This window comes from Talpa europaea, assembly GCF_964194135.1.
Source record: "Talpa europaea genome assembly, chromosome: 12".
NCBI classification, from domain to species: domain Eukaryota; kingdom Metazoa; phylum Chordata; class Mammalia; order Eulipotyphla; family Talpidae; genus Talpa; species Talpa europaea.
The window spans coordinates 2,997,902-3,017,583 of NC_140079.1; the positions used below are offsets into that span (position 1 = coordinate 2,997,902).

At 40.1% G+C, this 19,682-nt stretch overlaps 1 protein-coding gene across 3 annotated transcripts in view; it reads left to right on the forward strand.

The window, feature by feature from the left end:
* The window catches only part of CNTN5 (contactin 5), a gene marked incomplete at both ends in the record, with an annotated part of 519,573 nt that overhangs the window by 151,303 nt on the left and 348,588 nt on the right, over positions 1 to 19,682 (forward strand). The window contains 3 exons of one of the 3 annotated variants that reach the window (XM_084251216.1): positions 6,523 to 6,744; positions 17,657 to 17,780; positions 17,906 to 18,081. The exons of 1 other annotated variant lie outside the window; for it this stretch is intronic. In XM_084251216.1, coding sequence (XP_084107342.1) covers positions 6,523 to 6,744; positions 17,657 to 17,780; positions 17,906 to 18,081 — 522 coding nt within the window. The remainder of the gene's footprint in view (positions 1 to 6,522; positions 6,745 to 17,656; positions 17,781 to 17,905; positions 18,082 to 19,682) is intronic. One more of the 3 variants, XM_084251217.1, reaches the window with a different exon arrangement.

A 19,682-nucleotide genomic window follows, 5' to 3' on the forward strand; every position in this document is an offset into this window, starting at 1 on the left:
TATTTCATGAATATTATTTATATTCAATGGCAATGGTATATCTATAAAGTGACCTTTTAAGAAATGAAAAAGCAATGCTATTATTTCCAAAACTGCAAGTGGTGGCAATGTCATTCTGACTTAATAGACTACAATTTTATTAAATAATATAAGTTCACTGGTCCCAGGTCATTTGATTAGGAAATATTTAATGAAGGCATTAATATTTACTCCTACCCAACCTCCAGCTGGAATTTCATAGTGTGAGAGCACCAGGTTAATTGAGTTTTATCACAAAATCTCTAGACCACTTTAGAAATAACTGTAATGCATGTTCCCTAAGGTCTGATCTATGAGAAGTAAGAAAATAGAAGAAAAAATGATTAATGTATAACTAGATTTTGCTGACATCTTTAGCACAGATATTCATTTAAAGTTGGAGCAACTGATGATTTTTCTGAAAAGGAATTATGAGTCACTTTTCCTTCTAAATCCTGGATAGGGATATGGAGAAAAGGTGGGTAGGTCTTGCTTTAGCCAAGAATATGTAGGCACCGAGGTTTCTGTAGTGAGTAACTTCTGTGAATGGCCAACATTTCTTCTTAAGAATTTACTTATGGGAATATGTCCATCAGGGAAATAAAAATGTAAATATTCCCTTTCCACTTTCTATACATTTAATTCCTTGGCATAAGTATTCAAATTTGGCACTTATATTTTCATTTTCTAATCCAATCAAATCCTCTGCAGACAAGCCTGGTGTTCAATCGTGTCCACCAGAGAGCTACACAGGGCAGTGGCTACAGTGCAGATAACAATAAAAATCAATATTATTATTTGTGGCATTATATTTATTGCGTTTCTCCTGTGAAATGGACAACCTTCTGCGTGTTTTATGTGTACTTCAATTTATTTGATCTCACAAGACCTATGAGAGGGTACTGTTGTTAATCCCATTCTAAAGGCACAGAAAATAAATCACAGGGCTGTTCATATTTTGGCAAAAATCACAAAGCTGCTCTGAGATAGGCGCCATCCAGGCCACCTGACTTTGAACCTATGTTGTCAACAGATTAACTGATGGAGCTGTTTTCATTCAAAATTCTCAATCAATATAATGAGTAGCCAAGTTGTAAGAGGAAGATGCAGGTACCAGAGGTAAGAGAAGAATTTTTATTTCCAGTAACTGGAAATATTTTTGTATAAGGCTTGAAATGAGATAATAAGGAGACCAAAGTGGATGCTGAAGGGGAAGTAGAGGGGGTTCTCTAGAAAGATGTCATTGAACATCAAGATGAAATGGAATGGGATTCAGTGCATATCAGTAAGGCTTTGCCCTTTGAAAGCTGCACATTGTGTTCGTAACTTATCAGTGAAAACAGCAGAGAACACATGTGCTGGGAGCACGTGAGGGACCCTCTTTTCTGGCTGCTTCCACCTTCTCAATGACAAAGAAAGCAGCAGCATCAAGAAGATCAAGAAGGGGTGGAGCTTGAGGCCAGAGGATCGGGTGTAAACTATCTTTCTGGGTTGGTGAGATAATACACTGGCTGGAGGAATGCAGCAGTACTGCTGGGAGGATTGGCGATCACATTTGTGGTCCATGGCCTGAGGACCTTTGAACATGCTTGTTTACTTCTCCAGCTGCATCCGTGGAGAGGGTACTTAGAAAGACAGTGGATGAGCCTGTGAAAGCAATAGAGGGTAAGGGGAAAATGAGGTTGAAGGTACATAGACGGTTGTGAGTGAAGGACCGAACAACAAACTCTAAACTGGACAGAGATGGAATTGAGGAAATGAGAGGCGTGCAGGTCAGTGCAAGGATATCAGTAAGTCTTTTTTTAAAGATGTATTTATTTGCGCTTAGAAGAACTGGGGTACAGGCCAGAGGTACCGGGGTGAGCGGATTCACCAGAGACAGCATGAGTGGCAGAAGAGATGGATCTATGGAAATCCACTGCTGAGGGGAGCAGCGGGTGAGTCAGGAGAGGTCCGCTGCTCCCTGTGGGTCAGCTCCCTGGCTGGGGATCGAACTCAGGCAATTCCAGTTCTAGTGCTGAAACTTAACCCCCAGCCACCAGGGAGGCCCCTCAGTAAGTCTTAAAGGGGATTGAGACCCTAGAAAGACAGAGGTGAAATAGGAAGAAGAGATGGAAACGTAAATACTTGAATTTAAATTTAGAAAGAGAAGACAGTTAATTTTCACCCTCAGCAGAGTCTTACCTATGTCATCCAGCCTCCCCGATTTGGGGCTAAACAATGTCCTATGATCAAAACACCTTTTCCCCACTGACTTACGCTAATATAGCTAATTTCCAAAGCAAAAGATCCCCAGACCTAGGCCTAAGACCTGGTGTAGGGTAAAGAAAAATGTCAGGCTTTCCTGCCCTCCCGCCATCAGGACAGAGGATGGATCCCTGCGGTCCTGAACGCAGGCCTGATGGCGGCACCTGGAGTAGGGTGTGGGCATAGGTAGATGGGATTCACCTGGGCTGAGACTGGGCTTTTAAGGGCGGCCTCACAGGGATGCCAGCAGAAGCTGAAAGAGAAGCCGAGAGAAGCGGGGCGGGGGGGGGGGGCAGAGTGAAGACTTGCTGGGGCTGGGAGGCCTGCCAGCCTCCCGACCCCCCAGCACCCCTGCCAGCCGTGTACCTGGTCATCCCAATAAAAACCTGCAAAACCACTGAGGACTCTGCCTCCTCCTTTACCTGGTCTGCTGGATCAGGAAACCTGCTCAGTGGCCCATTCCTGACCCTACAGGTGGGGAATGTAGAAAGGTCAGGAAAGGGACCTGGACAGCAAGGAGGCCTCGGTAGATGTGTTAAAAAATCCCAAGAGAAACCGAGCTCAGGGAACTGACAGTAACACTCAGACTAGGAGATGAGGCCACGGGCCGGGCCAGGGTATATTCCTTTAAAGCCATGACCTGGCAGTGGGCTCCTGTGCTTGGAAAGTCATCTTCACCCCCGGGCCTGACTGCACTTCGGTCCTGCGCTGTCTGCGGCTCAGGGGGCGGCTTCCACCCCGCTGGGGGCCCCTCAGGCAGGGCCGGCCTCTGGCCCCAGCTCCACATTGGCCCTGCACAGGGCCCACTGCCCCCTGCCTGCATGCAGAGCCCTCCCTTCAAGTCCAGGAGCGCTCTCTTGCCTGCTCGCCCTCTTGTCAGTCCAGGTCTCGCCACCTCTGCATTTCTCTTCCACACCAGGGTTCCTCCAGCTGCTTCCCGTGGTTACAGATGTCCTGCAAACGCAGCCGTTTCGTCAGTTTAATAACCATCGATTTGATGATCATTTAATAATCTCCCTCACGGGCCTGCTCCCCTTGTGTTACAGGATTTTACAATCAGCATGGACGCCCAGGCGGCGCCTCACGCTCTCCACCTGCAGGAATCCCAGGCCACCAGCCCTCCCGGAGCACGGGAGGTTCCTGTCACCTCATGCGTCCCCCCCGGGTCCCCCGGGCACAGAGCAGCCTCGACTCGCTCCCCGCCCGTGACCCCGCTCTCATCAGCCCCAATCCTGCTGATCTCGTCTCCACTCAGACCACCGCCTTCTCATTCCTCACTCATCTCGGCCTCTAGAAAGCTTCTGACTCTTCTGCCCAGGCGTCTTGTTCTCCTGTGACAGGCTGAGAGGGGTGATCTTTCTACAACGCACCGTGTTTTACTCCCTCAAGCTTACACCGTGTCAGCGTGACCGCCCGGCATCTCGTCTGCGGTCCCTGGCTTGTCTCGCCAGGCTCCCCGCTCCTCTCACCCTCTCTCTCCAGCCTCGCTCCTCATTATTTTCATCTACCCAGGCTGCAGTCCCGCCTTCCCTGCTCAGGCCCTATTACAATGCCTTCCCTTCATCGACAATATCTTCTCTGTCCTACTCAGAGCTTGGCTGAGCGAATCACTAATGGCTTTTCAGGACTCAGTTTAGATAGAATTTCACCTGAAAAGCACTTTCTGATTGTCCCAGACTGAATGAGAGGATCCCCTGGCCCCCTCCCGGCCCCATCTATAGAAGGAGCCCCTAGTCCCTTGAATTTGCTTTTGTATCCCATTGAATTAAAATCACATGTATCTTTTATCGCTTCTCCACTCGAACGTGAGCTCCTTGAAGGCTAGTGCAGCGTCTTCGTTACCTTTGTACCCACAGCCTTTAGCCCATACTAAGTTATCATTACATATTTGTCAGATACATAAATGATGGATAAATTGTCAGTTTTCTAGTCACAGCGTTGGGTTTACTTTAATTAATGAAAAGGGAATCTCCAATGCAACCGATTGCATAACCGACGAAGCCAGTGTGGAGCCCTCAGCTCATCAGCGGTCGGCTCCTGTTTATGCAGAGAGGCATAAACCAGTCTCCACGCTGCTTGGACAGCACATATGTGTGTGTCCATGTATTTGTATATGTAAGATTTGAAACCGTGATGATGCTCCAGGCTTTTTTCAGCCTCAACATGGTCCTTCAGATTTTCCACTAATTTTACTAAACTAGCTTTTCAGACCTAAATACCATCTTCTCACAGCTCATGGTCCTTTCTCCCATGAGTGTGGAGTAGGGTACGTGGATCCATCAGGCTGTTTGTGCCACAGCCTCTGTGGCTATCACCTGCAGCCTTGACTGCGCTAGTACAGGAGGCACTGGGGAGCGTGGGCGCAGGCACGAGTGCCTGATTGTGAACACCTGGAGTGGGGGTGTAGGCATGCATAAGTGGGCACGCCTGTGCCCCGAGGCCGAGGCTATAAGGACAACTATGGCTGCAGGAGGACATGCTGAGGAGACACACAGTTGGCCACAGAAAAGGCGAGACCACAGAGGATGCCAGAGAGAGCCCAGAGAAAAAGTAAAGATTTGCTGAGGGCTGGAGGCTTGGTTGCTGCCGGCCTCCCGGCCCGGGCCCCCCGCCTCTCCTGGCCTGTCTGCTCCACTCCACACGGGGAAGTTCTATTTGTTCTTTTCCTGTCTGAGCAGGTGAGGTGGCTGGAACACCGCAGTGCATCGCCATGAGAAATGAGTAGGTTCAGAGCTCCAGCTACAAACCACCTTAAAGGAAAACTCATTCTCTTTTCATTACTTTACACCTCCAGGTACCAAAACTTGCATTTAATTCCAGGTTTTAAAGGAGATTTTATGTCTACCTATAATCTCTTCTCATATAGTTTGCCCAGGAGAGGTTAGCTATTTTCAGTTAAAATTGATCCACCATCACCAGACCTGTGGTTGAACAGCAAAGACTAAAGTCATGAATCTCTTAACAGCTCCTGATGGGTTTGGACTGCACATATCATGCACATTTTAAATGTGGATAACCTCTAAAAGCATGCTTTTTTCCAGGTTTCAGAGAAATAGTATTTACAGTAAAATGGTGTATGTAATTTGGCATTTAACACCTAATGTATTATCTTGAAATCACAGAAACGCTTCTTGCATTTGAAAGCATCTGTATCAGGCAGCATAATGACTCAAAATAATTATTATGGGAACACTTGCAAATATAAATTATTTTTACCTAAATTTAAGCAGGGGCCTATTAGGGTCCAATATCAGATCTATCGAGCAGAAATGTCTAGTTCTTACAAAGTGTTTCCCAAATGATTGAATTGGCAGATTCAACTGATACTCAACAAAGAAAAAATTACAATTCCTAATTGTCTTCGAATTCACCTTAGTTTGCATTTTTAAGAATTTGACCTATGTGCTAAAGGTATGCTCCACTGTAGACATAAAGGAGAATTCTTACAAGCTATCGCAGGCACCGTGCATATCGTTTTACATGAAAAATATCAAGAATTAAAGTAATTTACTGCATAGACAATAATCAGTAAAATTAGTGATTTCATAATAGTATCCTCACTTGAAAACATCAACTTATATAGATGATATAACAAACACTACAAAACAAAATGTTTCCAAATTTTATGTTCCAGGGTGAATTTCATAACTTTTCAAGAACATGAATCATAACTTACTGCCTTGTCAAAATATATTTCTTGCATTACATGCATTTCCTACCACATGATAAATTGTAGGTGATAAAATCCAATGCCCATTGTAGACAGAGTTGAGTGTATTGTTTTTCTCCTTTTTCTCATTTTTTTTAAAATACAGACGTGATCTAATGTATGAGAGTAGATATTTTAATATTAAGGCAAGTTCAACAAAGTTAACTCTAAATATTCTTGATAAAAAATGGCTTGAATTTTTGTATGTCTTCTTTCCTTTTTCTCTTCCTTTATTCTTCCACCCTAGCTTCCCCCCTTTCTGTTCCTTTATGTCTTTCCTTTTCCTATCCCTTCCCTTTTTCCCTGCTTTTCTTCCTTCATGCTTATTTTTTGTTTCTTGTGGAACCCCAATATCATAACAAATAAAACTACAGAACATATTTAAATTATAAATAAAACATTTCTGTTTCCCTGCTCTCCCTACAGTTTGCATTTGGATGTAGCTTCAAGGAAGATTTCAACAATGTCTTCAGAAGAGACAATTTTTATAGGGAAAATTAAACCAGTCTCCTCAGAATTCAGTTTTTATCATTGTTGTTCTTTTACAGAATATTCTGGAGCTCTTCCAAGTCTGCCTACTTCATATGCTGCTTTGCTAAGGATTAAGAAGAGTTCATCTTCGTCCCTCTTTGGCTCAAAAACGAGATCACGATATAACAACCCCTCGTTAGGAACTCTGAGTGTTTCTTCACCCAGCTGGCGAGGGGCAGCCCAGCAATACTCTTCCCCAGTGAATCTCTATCATTCTTCAGATGCCTTCAAACAAGATGGTAAGTGCCAAGGAAAACTGCATCTGTTGGAGTTGAACAGGCAAAGACTTTATTCCAGGAAGGGTCAAGACTATTGTAATAGGGGAGAGAAATTAATGTCAACTTCTTCAACTAGAAAGTGGGAGAGATTTTATGAACTAGAAAAGTGAGAGTGTTAAGGGAGAAGTTGGTCAATAAGGTTAGGCAGTCTGTGTTTAATACCTGGTGCTGGGAAGAAAAGGTTCTTACTTGTCTTGTAGAGACTGGAAGATAGGCACTCTTTCTTGATGGCTGCTTTTCAAAGGAATGTCTCTCAGGTTGTTGAAGAAAGCATTTTAGGGTTGTAAAATGAGTGGAGACTGGGAGAAGATTTAAATCTAAAGGGACAGAGAAGGAATTAACCACTACAGCTTTTCTAAAGTAAATGTTCTAAGACAAGGGAGAGTAAAGAACTGAAGTCAGGAAGAAACCTATCTAAAGTTTAGCTCAGCAGAAGGAAACATTCAGCCATCTTGTCATAAGTGAGTTTTCTGCCCTATACATCTTCCAAGATGTTTTATCAATACAATTATTATTTAATTTTACCTGATACCCCTAACAGCCATCCTGATTCAGGGTTATGATTAAATCATAAGCTGAAAGAAAAAAAATATTAAATTTTATTGACGAGAAATGTGATAGTGTGAATTTTGAGAGTTTTATATCTATACTCATTCTCATGGTTTGATTTCTAGAAATGTTCTTTGAGTGAGAAAATAGAAAATAGTACACAAAGATACGTTATATATAGCATTATTTAGGAGTAGAAAATAAGAAATAAATGACCAACACTAAGAAATCAGTAATGAGGACTACTGGGCAACTTATAACATTATACTTTAAACAACATTTTCTAGATATCCCATAACTATGTCATTTTGGGATATATAGAAAAAAAAGAAAGGGTTAACTAACTGAGAGACATATTAGCACCTGACTAGTAAAAGATTCTGCATCAGCCTCTTTTATACAGATGATCTCAATAATTCTCCCAACACATATATGAGGTGTGGGAGTTGTCACTGCCCTCCACAGAAATGGAAACTCAGTGGCCAAGTATCTGTCACAAGGTCACACTGCTAGTCAGTACTATGGCCCATTCTCTTAACCTATCTACTGATTAGAAGTACCATACACCTTAGGCTGCATTTCAGTTACAATTGGTAGAGGATTAAATATTCAAAGATGTGTTCTGTAAACGCCAAATTCTGAAAAGATTTTAGAAATATTGAATTAGGTTGAGGTGGCAAGAGCAGGCAAATGCACGCCTCATGATTGTGCCAGTTGTAGCCATGCAGAGCATCATTTCAGTGTTGGCATTTCCATTTTATTTAATCAGAGAGTTAGCTTCCCAAAATGTTTTATTTTTACAAGATACTTATAATTTTTTGTGTATGAATATGCAGTTCTTACTATGTCATTTACTTTTTAAAACATTTTTGTTTACTTTCATATCATTTAATTTCTCCCCTCAGGTGTGACCACCCTGGTCTTCCCACCACCAAAGTGCCTATAGGCCTATAGCCTTTTGCTGCACTCCACCATGCTCCCCTCCCTCCTGCCCCCCGAGTATCTCAGATCCGCGGTCATCTTTCAAGGATCAGTCTTTATCTGATCCTTTGTTTATTTTCTCTAGATTCCACATAAACATAAAATAATCCAGTATTTATCTTATTATAAAGTATAAAAGTCCCAAAGTCCCTTTGGTAGTCAAAGACAAAAATCAAGAAAATTAGATAGCAAGTGAAAGAACAGAACAAAATATTTTCAAAAGACACATCTAATAAAGGATTGTTATCAAATGTGAACAGAGCACTCTTAAACCTCAGCGTAAGAACAATCGACCTGATTAAAAAATGGGCCAAAGACCTTAACATACACTTCACCAAACAAGTTATATAAACAGCAAATGGTGATTTGAAAACATGATTCACATCATATTCCATCAGGGAAATGCAAATTAAAGCAACAATGAGCTACCACTACACACCTATTAGAATGGCCAAAATCGGTTAACACTGGTAGCACCGAATTCTGGAGAGAATGTGGAGTAGCAGGAATTCTCATTTGTTGCTGCTGGGAATGCAACTTTGAAGGACAGTTTGGCAGCTTCTTACAAAGCAAGCTGTACTCTTATGATGTGATCTAATAATTAAATTCCTCAGTATTATCCAAATAAACTGAAAACTTACATCTACATAAGCTCCTGCACATAGGAGCTTTATTCATAACTGCCAAGCCTGGGAAGCCACCAAGATGTCTTTCAGTAGGTGGATGGATAACTAAACTGTGGTACATTAGACAATGGGATGATACTCAGTGCTAAAGGGAAGAGAGCTATCAAGCCGCAAAAGACGTGGAGGAAACTTAAATGCATATGATCAAGTAGAGGAAGCCTATCTGGACAGACTAAACTCTACACGTATGACATTATGGAAAAGGCAGAACTATGGAGACAACAAAAAGATCAGTGGTCACTAGAGATAGTCGGGAGGAGATGAATAGGGAGAACACGGAGCCTTTTAAGGGTATTAAAAATATACTGAATGTTACTATGTCATTATACATTTGTCCAAGTCTATAGAATGTGAAACTCAAGAGAGAACTCTAAGGTAGACTATGGACTCTCAGTGACTGTGGGGTGTCAGGGTAGCTTGACCTGTGGTAAAAAATATACCATTCTGGTTAGTGATTTGATAACAGTGGAGTGTGTGCAAGTATGGGAGCAAGGGGCATATGAGAATTCTCCATCTTATTCTCAATGCTTTTGTAAATATAAAACTGATCAAAAAAGTCTTTTTAAATATTAATAATTCCCATCCGACCAGCTGTAATGCCAAGCTAAATCAGGCAGGGGTCATGGGACTTGTGTTGTTTAAGCATCATTAGTTATGGAATGCATCGAAGTGAATGTTTTGAGTGATCGGAACTATGGGATACTGTTGTATTTTGCATAATTTGGCAGCAACTAGTGTTCTGTGTGTGTTAACTTATCTCACTATGATAGATAACATACAGCTAGAAAATATTGCTTAAAACACATGAAAATGATGAAAAGAATAAATTTGGGGATATCAAATAGAGCCAGACGAGGCTAATCTGAAGTGTCTGCGATAGTTGCTTATATACCTGCTGTAGGTTGGTCCCATCTGGGGTAATTAGCAGTCAAGGAAAGAGAAAATCTGCTTGGTTACATATTTCCCAGTGTTTTGAAGATTAAAATTAATTATTCAGTAGAAACTCAGCTATTCCTGACATCAACAAGAGATGAACTATCTCGGAGGGTCCTAACTATGAGTTCATTGTTTGATGTGATGATCAGAAACCTGAACATTACTCTTGCTGTACAAAGTGCTTATTTATTTATATTTATTTTTCTACCACCACCTCTTCTACACTTATGACCCTTTCTCCCTCCCTCTCAACTTCAGAAACCTTACTTCCTTTGTTAGTGCCCACTGGCTTTCTATTTATTTTGCTTCGTCGAATCATCTGCTCTTTGGTTTTGTAATTTTGACTTGCTTTACTACACGTAATTCCCTTGAACTCCTTCCATTTTGTGGCAAACAGCAACATTTCATATTTCATCAAGAGCGAGTAGTAAGCCAACTCTTCACCTAAAATGTCTCTTCCAGTCTTGTGCCAGCTGAAATGACTAGGCTACAGTTAACACTAGGTCAACACTGTCGTCAAGATAGGGCCACCGACCAGGAGTTGTTCTCTTTGCTATTCAAGTATGGTACCTGCTTCTGTTAAGATGCACATGCTTAAGTCTGGTTAGTTAGAGCATTCAGCTATGGTCTAGGTTTTGGCGCTGGGTGGGGATAAGGCTGGTGTTTTATATACCCCATCCTCAGGCTGCAGATGGTAGCCTCCTCTATGCTGAGACACAGGTGATCACATCGAACTCTCCCATCTAGTTTGGATCCAACTATTGTAGTTTAGGAGCCTTACGCTCAAGTCAGTAGCCCTCACTGTGGACACTTAACACAGTAGCTCTCTGGTGACGCACCCTCTGCCCTGCACTCCAACCAAGTGCAACCCTTCTCCCATGTAGCACCTGGTTTTTAATTTCCTGATGTTAGTGTGTGCCCTTGAGTCAACAATACCAGAGGGGTTCCATACAACAGCTGTCCCTCCTTCTCATAGGTTCTGCTGCCCCTTTATTACTCTAAACATAGCTCAATTACAGTTTTTCCTACCCCCACCCCCTCTAGCCACTAAATTGCTCCCAAAGTACGCCGTTTATCTTTCACCATTATCTTTATCATGTTGGAATTGATAATGAATATACAGAGGAGGTGAGCATCTTAACTCTGTCGCCATCTTGCCAGACTCCTATTGTGTGTTATGTTTTAAAGTGTCAATGGAAAGACAGACGCAATCCAAACATCAAAAAAAAGAGAAGTGATCCTCTAGAATAGTGTTCCCTAGTTGTTACTAAACATTCAAGTCATTTGGGAATCTGTTGAAATAGATCCCTTTTCACAAGGAGTGGCCAGATGATCTGCTTTTGTATGAAGTTTTCAGGCCAAGCTGATGCTGCTGATCTGTGGCAAGGCTCTAGACTGAGAGACAGTTTGATATTCTTTAAGTCCTCTGCTGATCTAGTTTAATCCATATTTAGAGTATCTGGAGGAACAGACAGTCTGGGTGTTTTCCAAGTAATCTTCCATAACTACTGTTTTCTCATATGAACATTTGATAGATCTTGGCTAGATGTGACTTTGAGTTTGTTCTCTCTGACAAGAGCCTGACATATGGTTTTTGTCAGGTAATTCCCTTTAGCCTTAATAGAGAGTAAAGCTGGAGTTGAACATGCTGTTGTGAAAAATGAGAAACCTAACAGAGCTTGAATAGAAAGCCATCCCGCTTCTGCTGAGATTTAAACCCAAAAGTACCCTAGATAGAGCTAAGATTTTTCTGAGAAATATAAAATTTCAGTTTGCAAAACAATTTGGAAAGCAGTTCCACTTCACACACATCCTGGTGAAACTCTCTCCACACACGTCTAAGGAAATACAGAAGTATGTACAGCACAGTATCTGGTTAATAGCAAAAAATTGGAAACAACTCAGTTGTCCATCAGAAGGGGAGTTTATACATAAATTGTAGTTCTTCATTCATGGAAAATTTAAGACTATTAAAGTGAATTAACTATATCTGTGAAACAAAATGGTTACACTTTATGGTATGCTGGTTAGGGAACAAGGAAAATTATATTACATATAACATATCATTTATATAAAGTACTTAAAATACTATATACTATTTTAAAATTACACAATTTTGAAAATATGGATTTGAGACTGCAAATTGACTATAGTATGGCCCTCGGAAGACAAAGGGAGAATGAGGACATGGACAGGGAAGCTCTTTGACCCCACCTGTGTGGTATTTTATTTACTTAAAAAAATCTGAAATTAATGAGGATACAAGTAGTGGGTAGAATCTAAAATGACTCAGAGATTCGTACCTCCTGGTATTTATACTGTAGTATAAATACGATAGTGTGGACTGAGCAAGTGAACTGATTCTGGAGAACAGATCTCGGCAAAAGTAATTGAACATGACGACTTTCATCAAAAGCTCTGACTTCTGTGTGATTTCCAATCCAAATCATAATCAGGTCCTAAATAAAAAAAAAATCTTGGCTAACTGAAGGAACCAACTTCCTAGAAAAGAATGCCAAACATTTGAGTGCCCCAGTTCCTCTTAGGCTGTTGACGAGGGCCCATTCTCATTGGATATCTTCATAGGGTAGCTCACACATTAGCTGACCTCAACCACAGGAGCAATCCAGAGCAAGAGAGCCATGCCTAGTGTCTTCAGGAAGAACGTGACTGTCAGCCACTGACACTTGACTTAAGAAATGGAGACAGTGAATGATAAAACATTTTGAGAAGGATTCATAAAGGGAGAAGAGATGTGGGGGTAATACCAGGAAAGTGAATGTTGCTTATTTGACTATAGCAATGAGAGAAGTCCTCAAAGTGATTTTTCCTTCAACCTGATATTATTATCTTGGTTAATGACTATGATCGTTTCAGATTGTATCAGTGCAAATTCCATGAGCTGAAAGGCATTACTTAATTTTTAAAAATTTGAGATGTTAATAATTACTCTAAAGAAGTCAATTGAAATCAAGGAGTGCCATTTAACAGATTTAAAAAAAAAATTGACTATGGCTTAAATTGTAAATTCACATCATCATATAGGTTAATTGAAAACCCTTTGGAGTCAGCACTTGAGCACCAGTAGAACATATGTACTGTTTTTGGATTTTGCCATGTAGACAAGGCTTATTACTTATTACTACTGCTGACGTTATACCTGTTTTTCCTTTATAAATGAAAAGCCAATGAAGAAGTCTTTGTCTTTGGGCCCCCCTGGTGGTGCAGGAGGTTGAGCACTGCACTGTGAATCTGTCCGCAGCCTCTGCAGCACCAGTTCAATCCCAGCCGGCTGGGGAGAATCCCACATGGCGTGGCAGACCTCTCCTGTCTCGCCCACTGCTCCCCTCAGCAGTGTATTCAGTCAGTCTGCCTGTTCTGTTCCCCGCTTTGTCCCTGGTGAATCCTCTCACCCTCCCACGCATCTGGCCTGTGCCCCGGTTCTTGTATAAATGGATAAATCTTAAAAAAAAAAAAAAAAAAGAAGTCTTTGGCTTCATTTCTTTTTGTTGTGGTGAAATTTTTAGTGGTGTAAGCTTAATTAAATGCAGGGTGCATTGAATTCCTCCATTTGTGTTGAGATGGTAAGAATCATTTATCTTCCTTGCACAGAGATAGTCTGGATTGGGAGTGGTTCTGACTCGAAAATTCAGCCAGATGGCCTGTCCCTGAGATACAGAGACTACAAATGGTCAGGTGGATAAAGGTGGCTCTTAGAGTCAGTTGAAGTAAATTACTTCCAACTAGGTTTAGCGTATGCTTTTGGATCTCTTGAACATCCTCATAAGCACAGTCTTCAACCCTCTGAATCAACTCAGGTTCTGAAGATCCGTCCACTGGCTTATGACACTCGGAAGATTCCTGCAACCTACCAGATTTGTCGCCTCAGATCCTCCTCTTTTTGGCTGAGTTTTGTTGTTGACATGGCTCATTTCCAGCTTTGACTTGGCTTGTGGGCAGTAGCATCATGATTCACAGCCATCTCTGTATTGACAGTTATCTGTTGTTTTCTCAAAATAGTGTTTGCTAGTAAATTGTTTTTTAGGCTGTAGTACAAAATGCAAATGGTCTTTTATGAGACCAACTTTTCTCTCCGAGGTGGGGGGAGGGGAGAAGGGTGTTACATAAGCCAGATCACTCCAGTATCTCTCAGTTTTTCAATAGAAGCCATAGTCTAATAGAAGCCATACAAGATCGTGAGCATTCATAGAAAGCTTGTGATTCTATTCTTTTATTGTATTCTTAAGTTGTAGAGGTAATGTTAATGTTTTACGTTTGTCTACTCTTTGACATAACTATATGTTATAAACCAGTATCTTTAAATACACTCCCCCCACCCCTGCCCTCCCTCAGCCAAGCAGTGCATGCTTACTGGGGCTGAACAAATGCTTTTAACTAAAGAGGCATCTACTCTAAGGCACACCCCTCTGGTTCTTGAAATCTGAATGTAGGTTGACGTTTTAAACCATGATCAAATATTTATTTTTTCACTAGACTTGGTATTTTACGTAATAAGGAGCAATGTCTTCCCTCTGTTGACAAGCTGGCCCTACTGGTTTGGCATCGTATGAGTGTTATATGGGGTTGGCACACTCGGTCATCCTCATAAGTGATAACATCTAGGAGTCATTTCACCTCTCTTTAGAGCTACATTAGAAAAGGATCCCCAAAAATCTATTAAGATCCTCAATTTATATTATATGTACAACATAATTCCACTATCATGAAACATTCATCACAATGCTTTTAATAAATAATGCTCTTCAATTCTTAGGAATCCTTGCAAGTTTTATAATGACAGTTTATACCTGTTTCTTTTACAAAGAAATTACTTCAGGGCCTCCCTAGTGGCTCAAGGGGTTAAAGTGCAACTTATGAAGGTATCTGCAGCCACTGCAACACAAGTTCTATCCCCGGCCAGGGAGCTACCCACATGGTGCAGCAGACCTCTCCTGTCTCCCCACGCCTCCCCTCAGCAGTGGATTTCAGTCATTCCTCCTGTTCTGCTCCCCACTCTGTCTCTGGTGAATCCTCTCACCCCCTGCACCTCTGGCCTGTGCCCCAGTTCTTGGATACATAAATAAATCTTTAAAAAAAACACAAAGAAATGATTTTAATGTTGAAAGGCAACTTAAAGTTAAAAAAAAAGGTTTAGATGTTTTAAAAATTCATCTTAGATGTTCTCATGGTGTGTAGTATTTTTTCTCACATGGTAATTGTGAATGTCATAAAATATAATTTCTCATTAAACAGCTCAAAATTTCTAGGAATTATATAAATTATGCTAATTCTCATTAAAAGATAATTTCTTGAAATTATATTGGACATAATAGGTTGATACTTCCTCTACATTATATGAGTGATAAAGCTAGGTTGCATTAGTGAATAGATTAGATAAGTATATAAATTAGATCTAGCCAGCAAGGTTTAGGGTCCAGAATTAGACCCGATCTTGAGAAAAATGAGTACAGAAGTAAAGAGGTAATTCTTTTGTATTCTTTATTGAATTACTATTGATTTTCATCACTGCTTGCTTTACAGGAGTGTAGGATCCCGGAAGGTGTTCTGCCATAGTGCACCTACCACCATCTTTGCCTCCCCCTCTCCCTGCCCCTTCACTCCAGTCACCCCCACTTCACAGTCAGCATTCAAGGGTTAGTTTATTAGTTTGGCTTTAACTGACCTTTTGTTTCATTTTCCAATATTCTACTCACAAGAAACACTTCAGTATTTGTTTTTCTACTTCTGACTAATTTTCTTTAGCATAATTCCTTCCAGCTCCATCCATGTTGCTCAGAAGAGCAGACATTTATTTTTTTTTTTTTTGATAGCTGAGTAACAGTCCACTGTATAAACACCACATCTTCTTGGTCCACTCATCTGTTTTGGGGAAATTAGGTTGTTTCCCTATCTTGGTGATTGTAAACACGCCATAATGAACATGAAAGGGCAATTTTCCTTTTGAATGGGTGTTTTTGTGTTTTGGGGGAGATACCTAGCATTGGAATTGCAGGAACATGGGACATATTCATCTGTAATCTTTTGAGAAACCTCCATTCAGTTTCCACAAGGGCTGGATGAGTCTACATCCCCAAACACAGTATTATTTCTGGTCTTTTTAATTTGGGCCATTCTCACCAGTGTGAGATGGTATCAACCAACAGAGGTATGAAAAGGATTTCCATCTGGAAAGCAGATCCAAGTACCAATGGAAAATACAATTCACCACCAAGAAGCTAGACTTCATTAGAGAATCTAGCTACAGGAGTCTCCAGAGAGGCGACACTTTGAACATCTTGGCAGGAAGAAAGTTGGTATATGTATTTGGGTATTTTATCAGAAAGTGTCAGCACCTTTGAAACAAGCTAGAGAAAAACAGATACCAGCTTGATCCTAGGATATAATTCTTCAGGGAAAGTCAGTGGTTTTATAAACAAAATAGCACTCCAGTGACTCAATAATCTCACCTGAGAGAAAGAGCCCACAATGATTTCTCAGCAGAGCTTGATATTCCTGGTCAGGTATCAGTCATGGAAGGCTACTGCCAACACCTGGCTAACTCTTGGCAGCCCTTGCTTTTGGTTTATTGCTGGAGTCTAATGATTCTGAGAGCCGTTAGCAGTCAAAGAGCAAAAATGGAACCTGACTCTTGATCGTATGACAGTCTAGTGAAAATCAACCGTTTGAGTTGCCAGATAAGTAGCCCAGCATCCACATAACATAAATGCCAACAAACAGCTCTAGATCTTCTGCAAGGACTAAAAATAATAGAATTTAGGAGTAGAGATGGAGGATGTGATGAAGAAGTGTTGCTCTAGGATTAAAAAGAAAACCAATTATGAAAACTGAAACACTATACAGGTGCCCCCTTTTTTCAGAAGTTCATTTTTCACACTGCTTTTATAAAGGACCTATGTTACTACCTGTTTTTCAGCAACTGAAAGAAATAGGATGAGGATTTTCACTCATACACGAAAGGTTAAAAGAGAAAATAGCATTCAGTACTTGCTTTGGGGCAGTCTTTCTGGAGTCAAGAATAAACTGAAGCAAAGCCTGCAGCAACAGCCCACCCAGGATAAAAAATCAAGCAATCACAGCTTGACACACCCTTCACCCAACTTGCCTATTATTGTACCAATAGGTATTTTTCCAGCATCTAGCCTGGTCTTTGTAGTGGACCTTAGTGTGAAGAATGCAACCTCCTCTTTGTGTCTCCAACCCCGCCTCAGCAGGCAGTGCAGAGACAGCCAAGTGTTTCTTGAGCCCACACCGCTCAGGCTGAAGCAGGAAACCCCAACATGTGCTTTGTTCAGCTCCAGCAGGCTTCCATTCCGTGTCTAACAATTGTGTGTTATCTTTAACATTCTAAGAGTTGTATAAACTTTTTTGGTTTTTAAATAAAGTTCTCATTTAGTATTCTTTTCCTTAACTCTGCTTTAGATGAATACCAAGATCTCTTATTGTACCACACTAATGTTTAAGATGTTTTTCCATTACATATATCCTTTTTAAAGCATCAGTAAATTATAAAAAAAAATTATATTAATGTATCTGCAATGTATGAAAGCAATATGATTTGTTAGCTAAATCTTTCTTTTGGTAATAAATAAATGTTTATTGATTATAAGCAAAGAACAAGAATTCTGAATATGAATTTTATAGAAAAAAATGTCTTGGAATTTCAGGAAAGTTTAAAGTGTTTTCCTCTTTGCTCCTTACAGAAAGTGTGGATTATGGGCCAATATTTGTGCAAGAACCAGATGATATAATTTTCCCAACTGATTCTGATGAAAAGAAAGTAGCACTGACTTGTGAAGTTCGTGGCAACCCGGCTCCCAATTACAGGTAGAAATTCACTAGTAATCATTTTCTTGTCTTAAAAATTCCTTTCATTGAGATTCAGGCACTGCCAGGGAGTATTAAAATGTCTGAAGTAATTCTTACATGTTTGTCTTCTGATTTTTCCTAAGATGGCTTCGCAATGGAACAGTAATAGATTTGGAAAGTGATTATCGATACAGTTTGATAGATGGGAACTTCATTATAAACAATCCGAGTGAAGCAAAGGATTCCGGTCATTACCAATGTTTAGCAGCCAACACTTTTGGAAGTATTCTTAGCAGAGAAGCCATCCTGCAGTTTGCCTGTGAGTAAACTATATGCTTTTTCCCATGTGCATGTGTATAATGTGTGTATGTATAAAATTTGTATTAGGCAACAGCGTAAGGCCTCAAGTTTAAAAATAGTGGTAAAACCTAGGTAAGAGTTAAAACTATGTAAACAATCCATTTGTTCCCAAGAGACTGAAAATTCCCTACAAGCTTGTCCTCTTCAAATAACTGTTCTTGCCTGAGAAGTTGATAATTCTTCATAAAAGCAAATAACGTTTTAGAATCTTAAGTATTTTTGTAATGTGTTTTAAAAAAAGATTTGTAATTATTCATCTGCTTTTAAAACGTATCTACTTGCCTGCTTTTATACTATTCACTCTTACAGTGTTTGCTATAGACTGTTCTGAACATTAGATAATATATTCTAAAAATTCTTCTTATAATCATTAACTAAAGAAACGTCCTTGAAAGTCTATTTCCAATTTTATCACTTTCCTCCTTGATATCTCCATTTTTATTAGAAAAAAAAACCACATGTAATCATGCATATCTACTAGAATATATAAATTTCCTAAAACATCTCGTGTCTAATTAACTAAATATATTGGTTTCTTAAAACTCTTGAAATTATTTCACTGTGAGAGCTCAAACCAAAATCGAGGATAGGTACTAGGTGAAAATCTTGCTATTATCTCTAATAAGCAATAGTACGTGAATTTAAATTCTTGTTTTTTTTTTCATTTTTAAATGTAAATGACTTTTTAATTTTTTTCTTTAAATTTTTGAGGATTACAATCTCTAAAAAACAGATAGAAGGGCCAGGAATCTTTATGTGAATAATTCATATGTAACTATATTGGCTCCATAATTTTTCACAAAATGATTTTTAAGTTAAAATTACACCCTGAAGAATGGGATAATTGATTTTCTCAGTATAACCTTCCTCACATATTATTTCTAATTAACCCAGAATCCAGACTCCCTATTATAGGAGTGTAAAGGAAAAAATAAAGAATAAAGGAATGATAATGGAATCATTTTGGAGAATATTGAGCTAGGTCCTCAAAAATCTAAATATTGTTTTTTAATCAGATTCAGCTAAGAAGTTCAGATAGGTACTCTGCATACCAAGATTGTTATGTGGGTATCGTAGAACTTACACTTTTCTATATTCTCTTAAAAATAACCTAATAAAATAAATAACCCTCCCTAATCACTCCTCTGTCCAATGGAGCAGTCTTTTCAAGACAGATACAGCAAATCCAGAGAACCTGGTATACAAATATTACACCTTTCTCTTCAGACTATACTATATGACAAAAGTACACTAATGGCAAGAGGCTATGTACCCATGATTTCCCAAGTCAGACGTGGAGGAAAAAAAAATGCAAAGTTTTTTGCATGCTTTACAGCAGAAATCTATTTCCTGGAAGACTGCCTTCCTAGAATCCCTGCAGATACCAGTCACAGCTATTAAATACGCAAGCCTTCCTGGTGTGGACACATTGACAGAGCACTGATGGCTCAATGATTAGACTAGGGTATCTGTCTACCTATCTACCTGTCTGTCTGTCTTTCTATTTGTCAGTCAATCTGTCATCTACTGTCTGTCTTACCTATTTAGCATCTAGCTGCC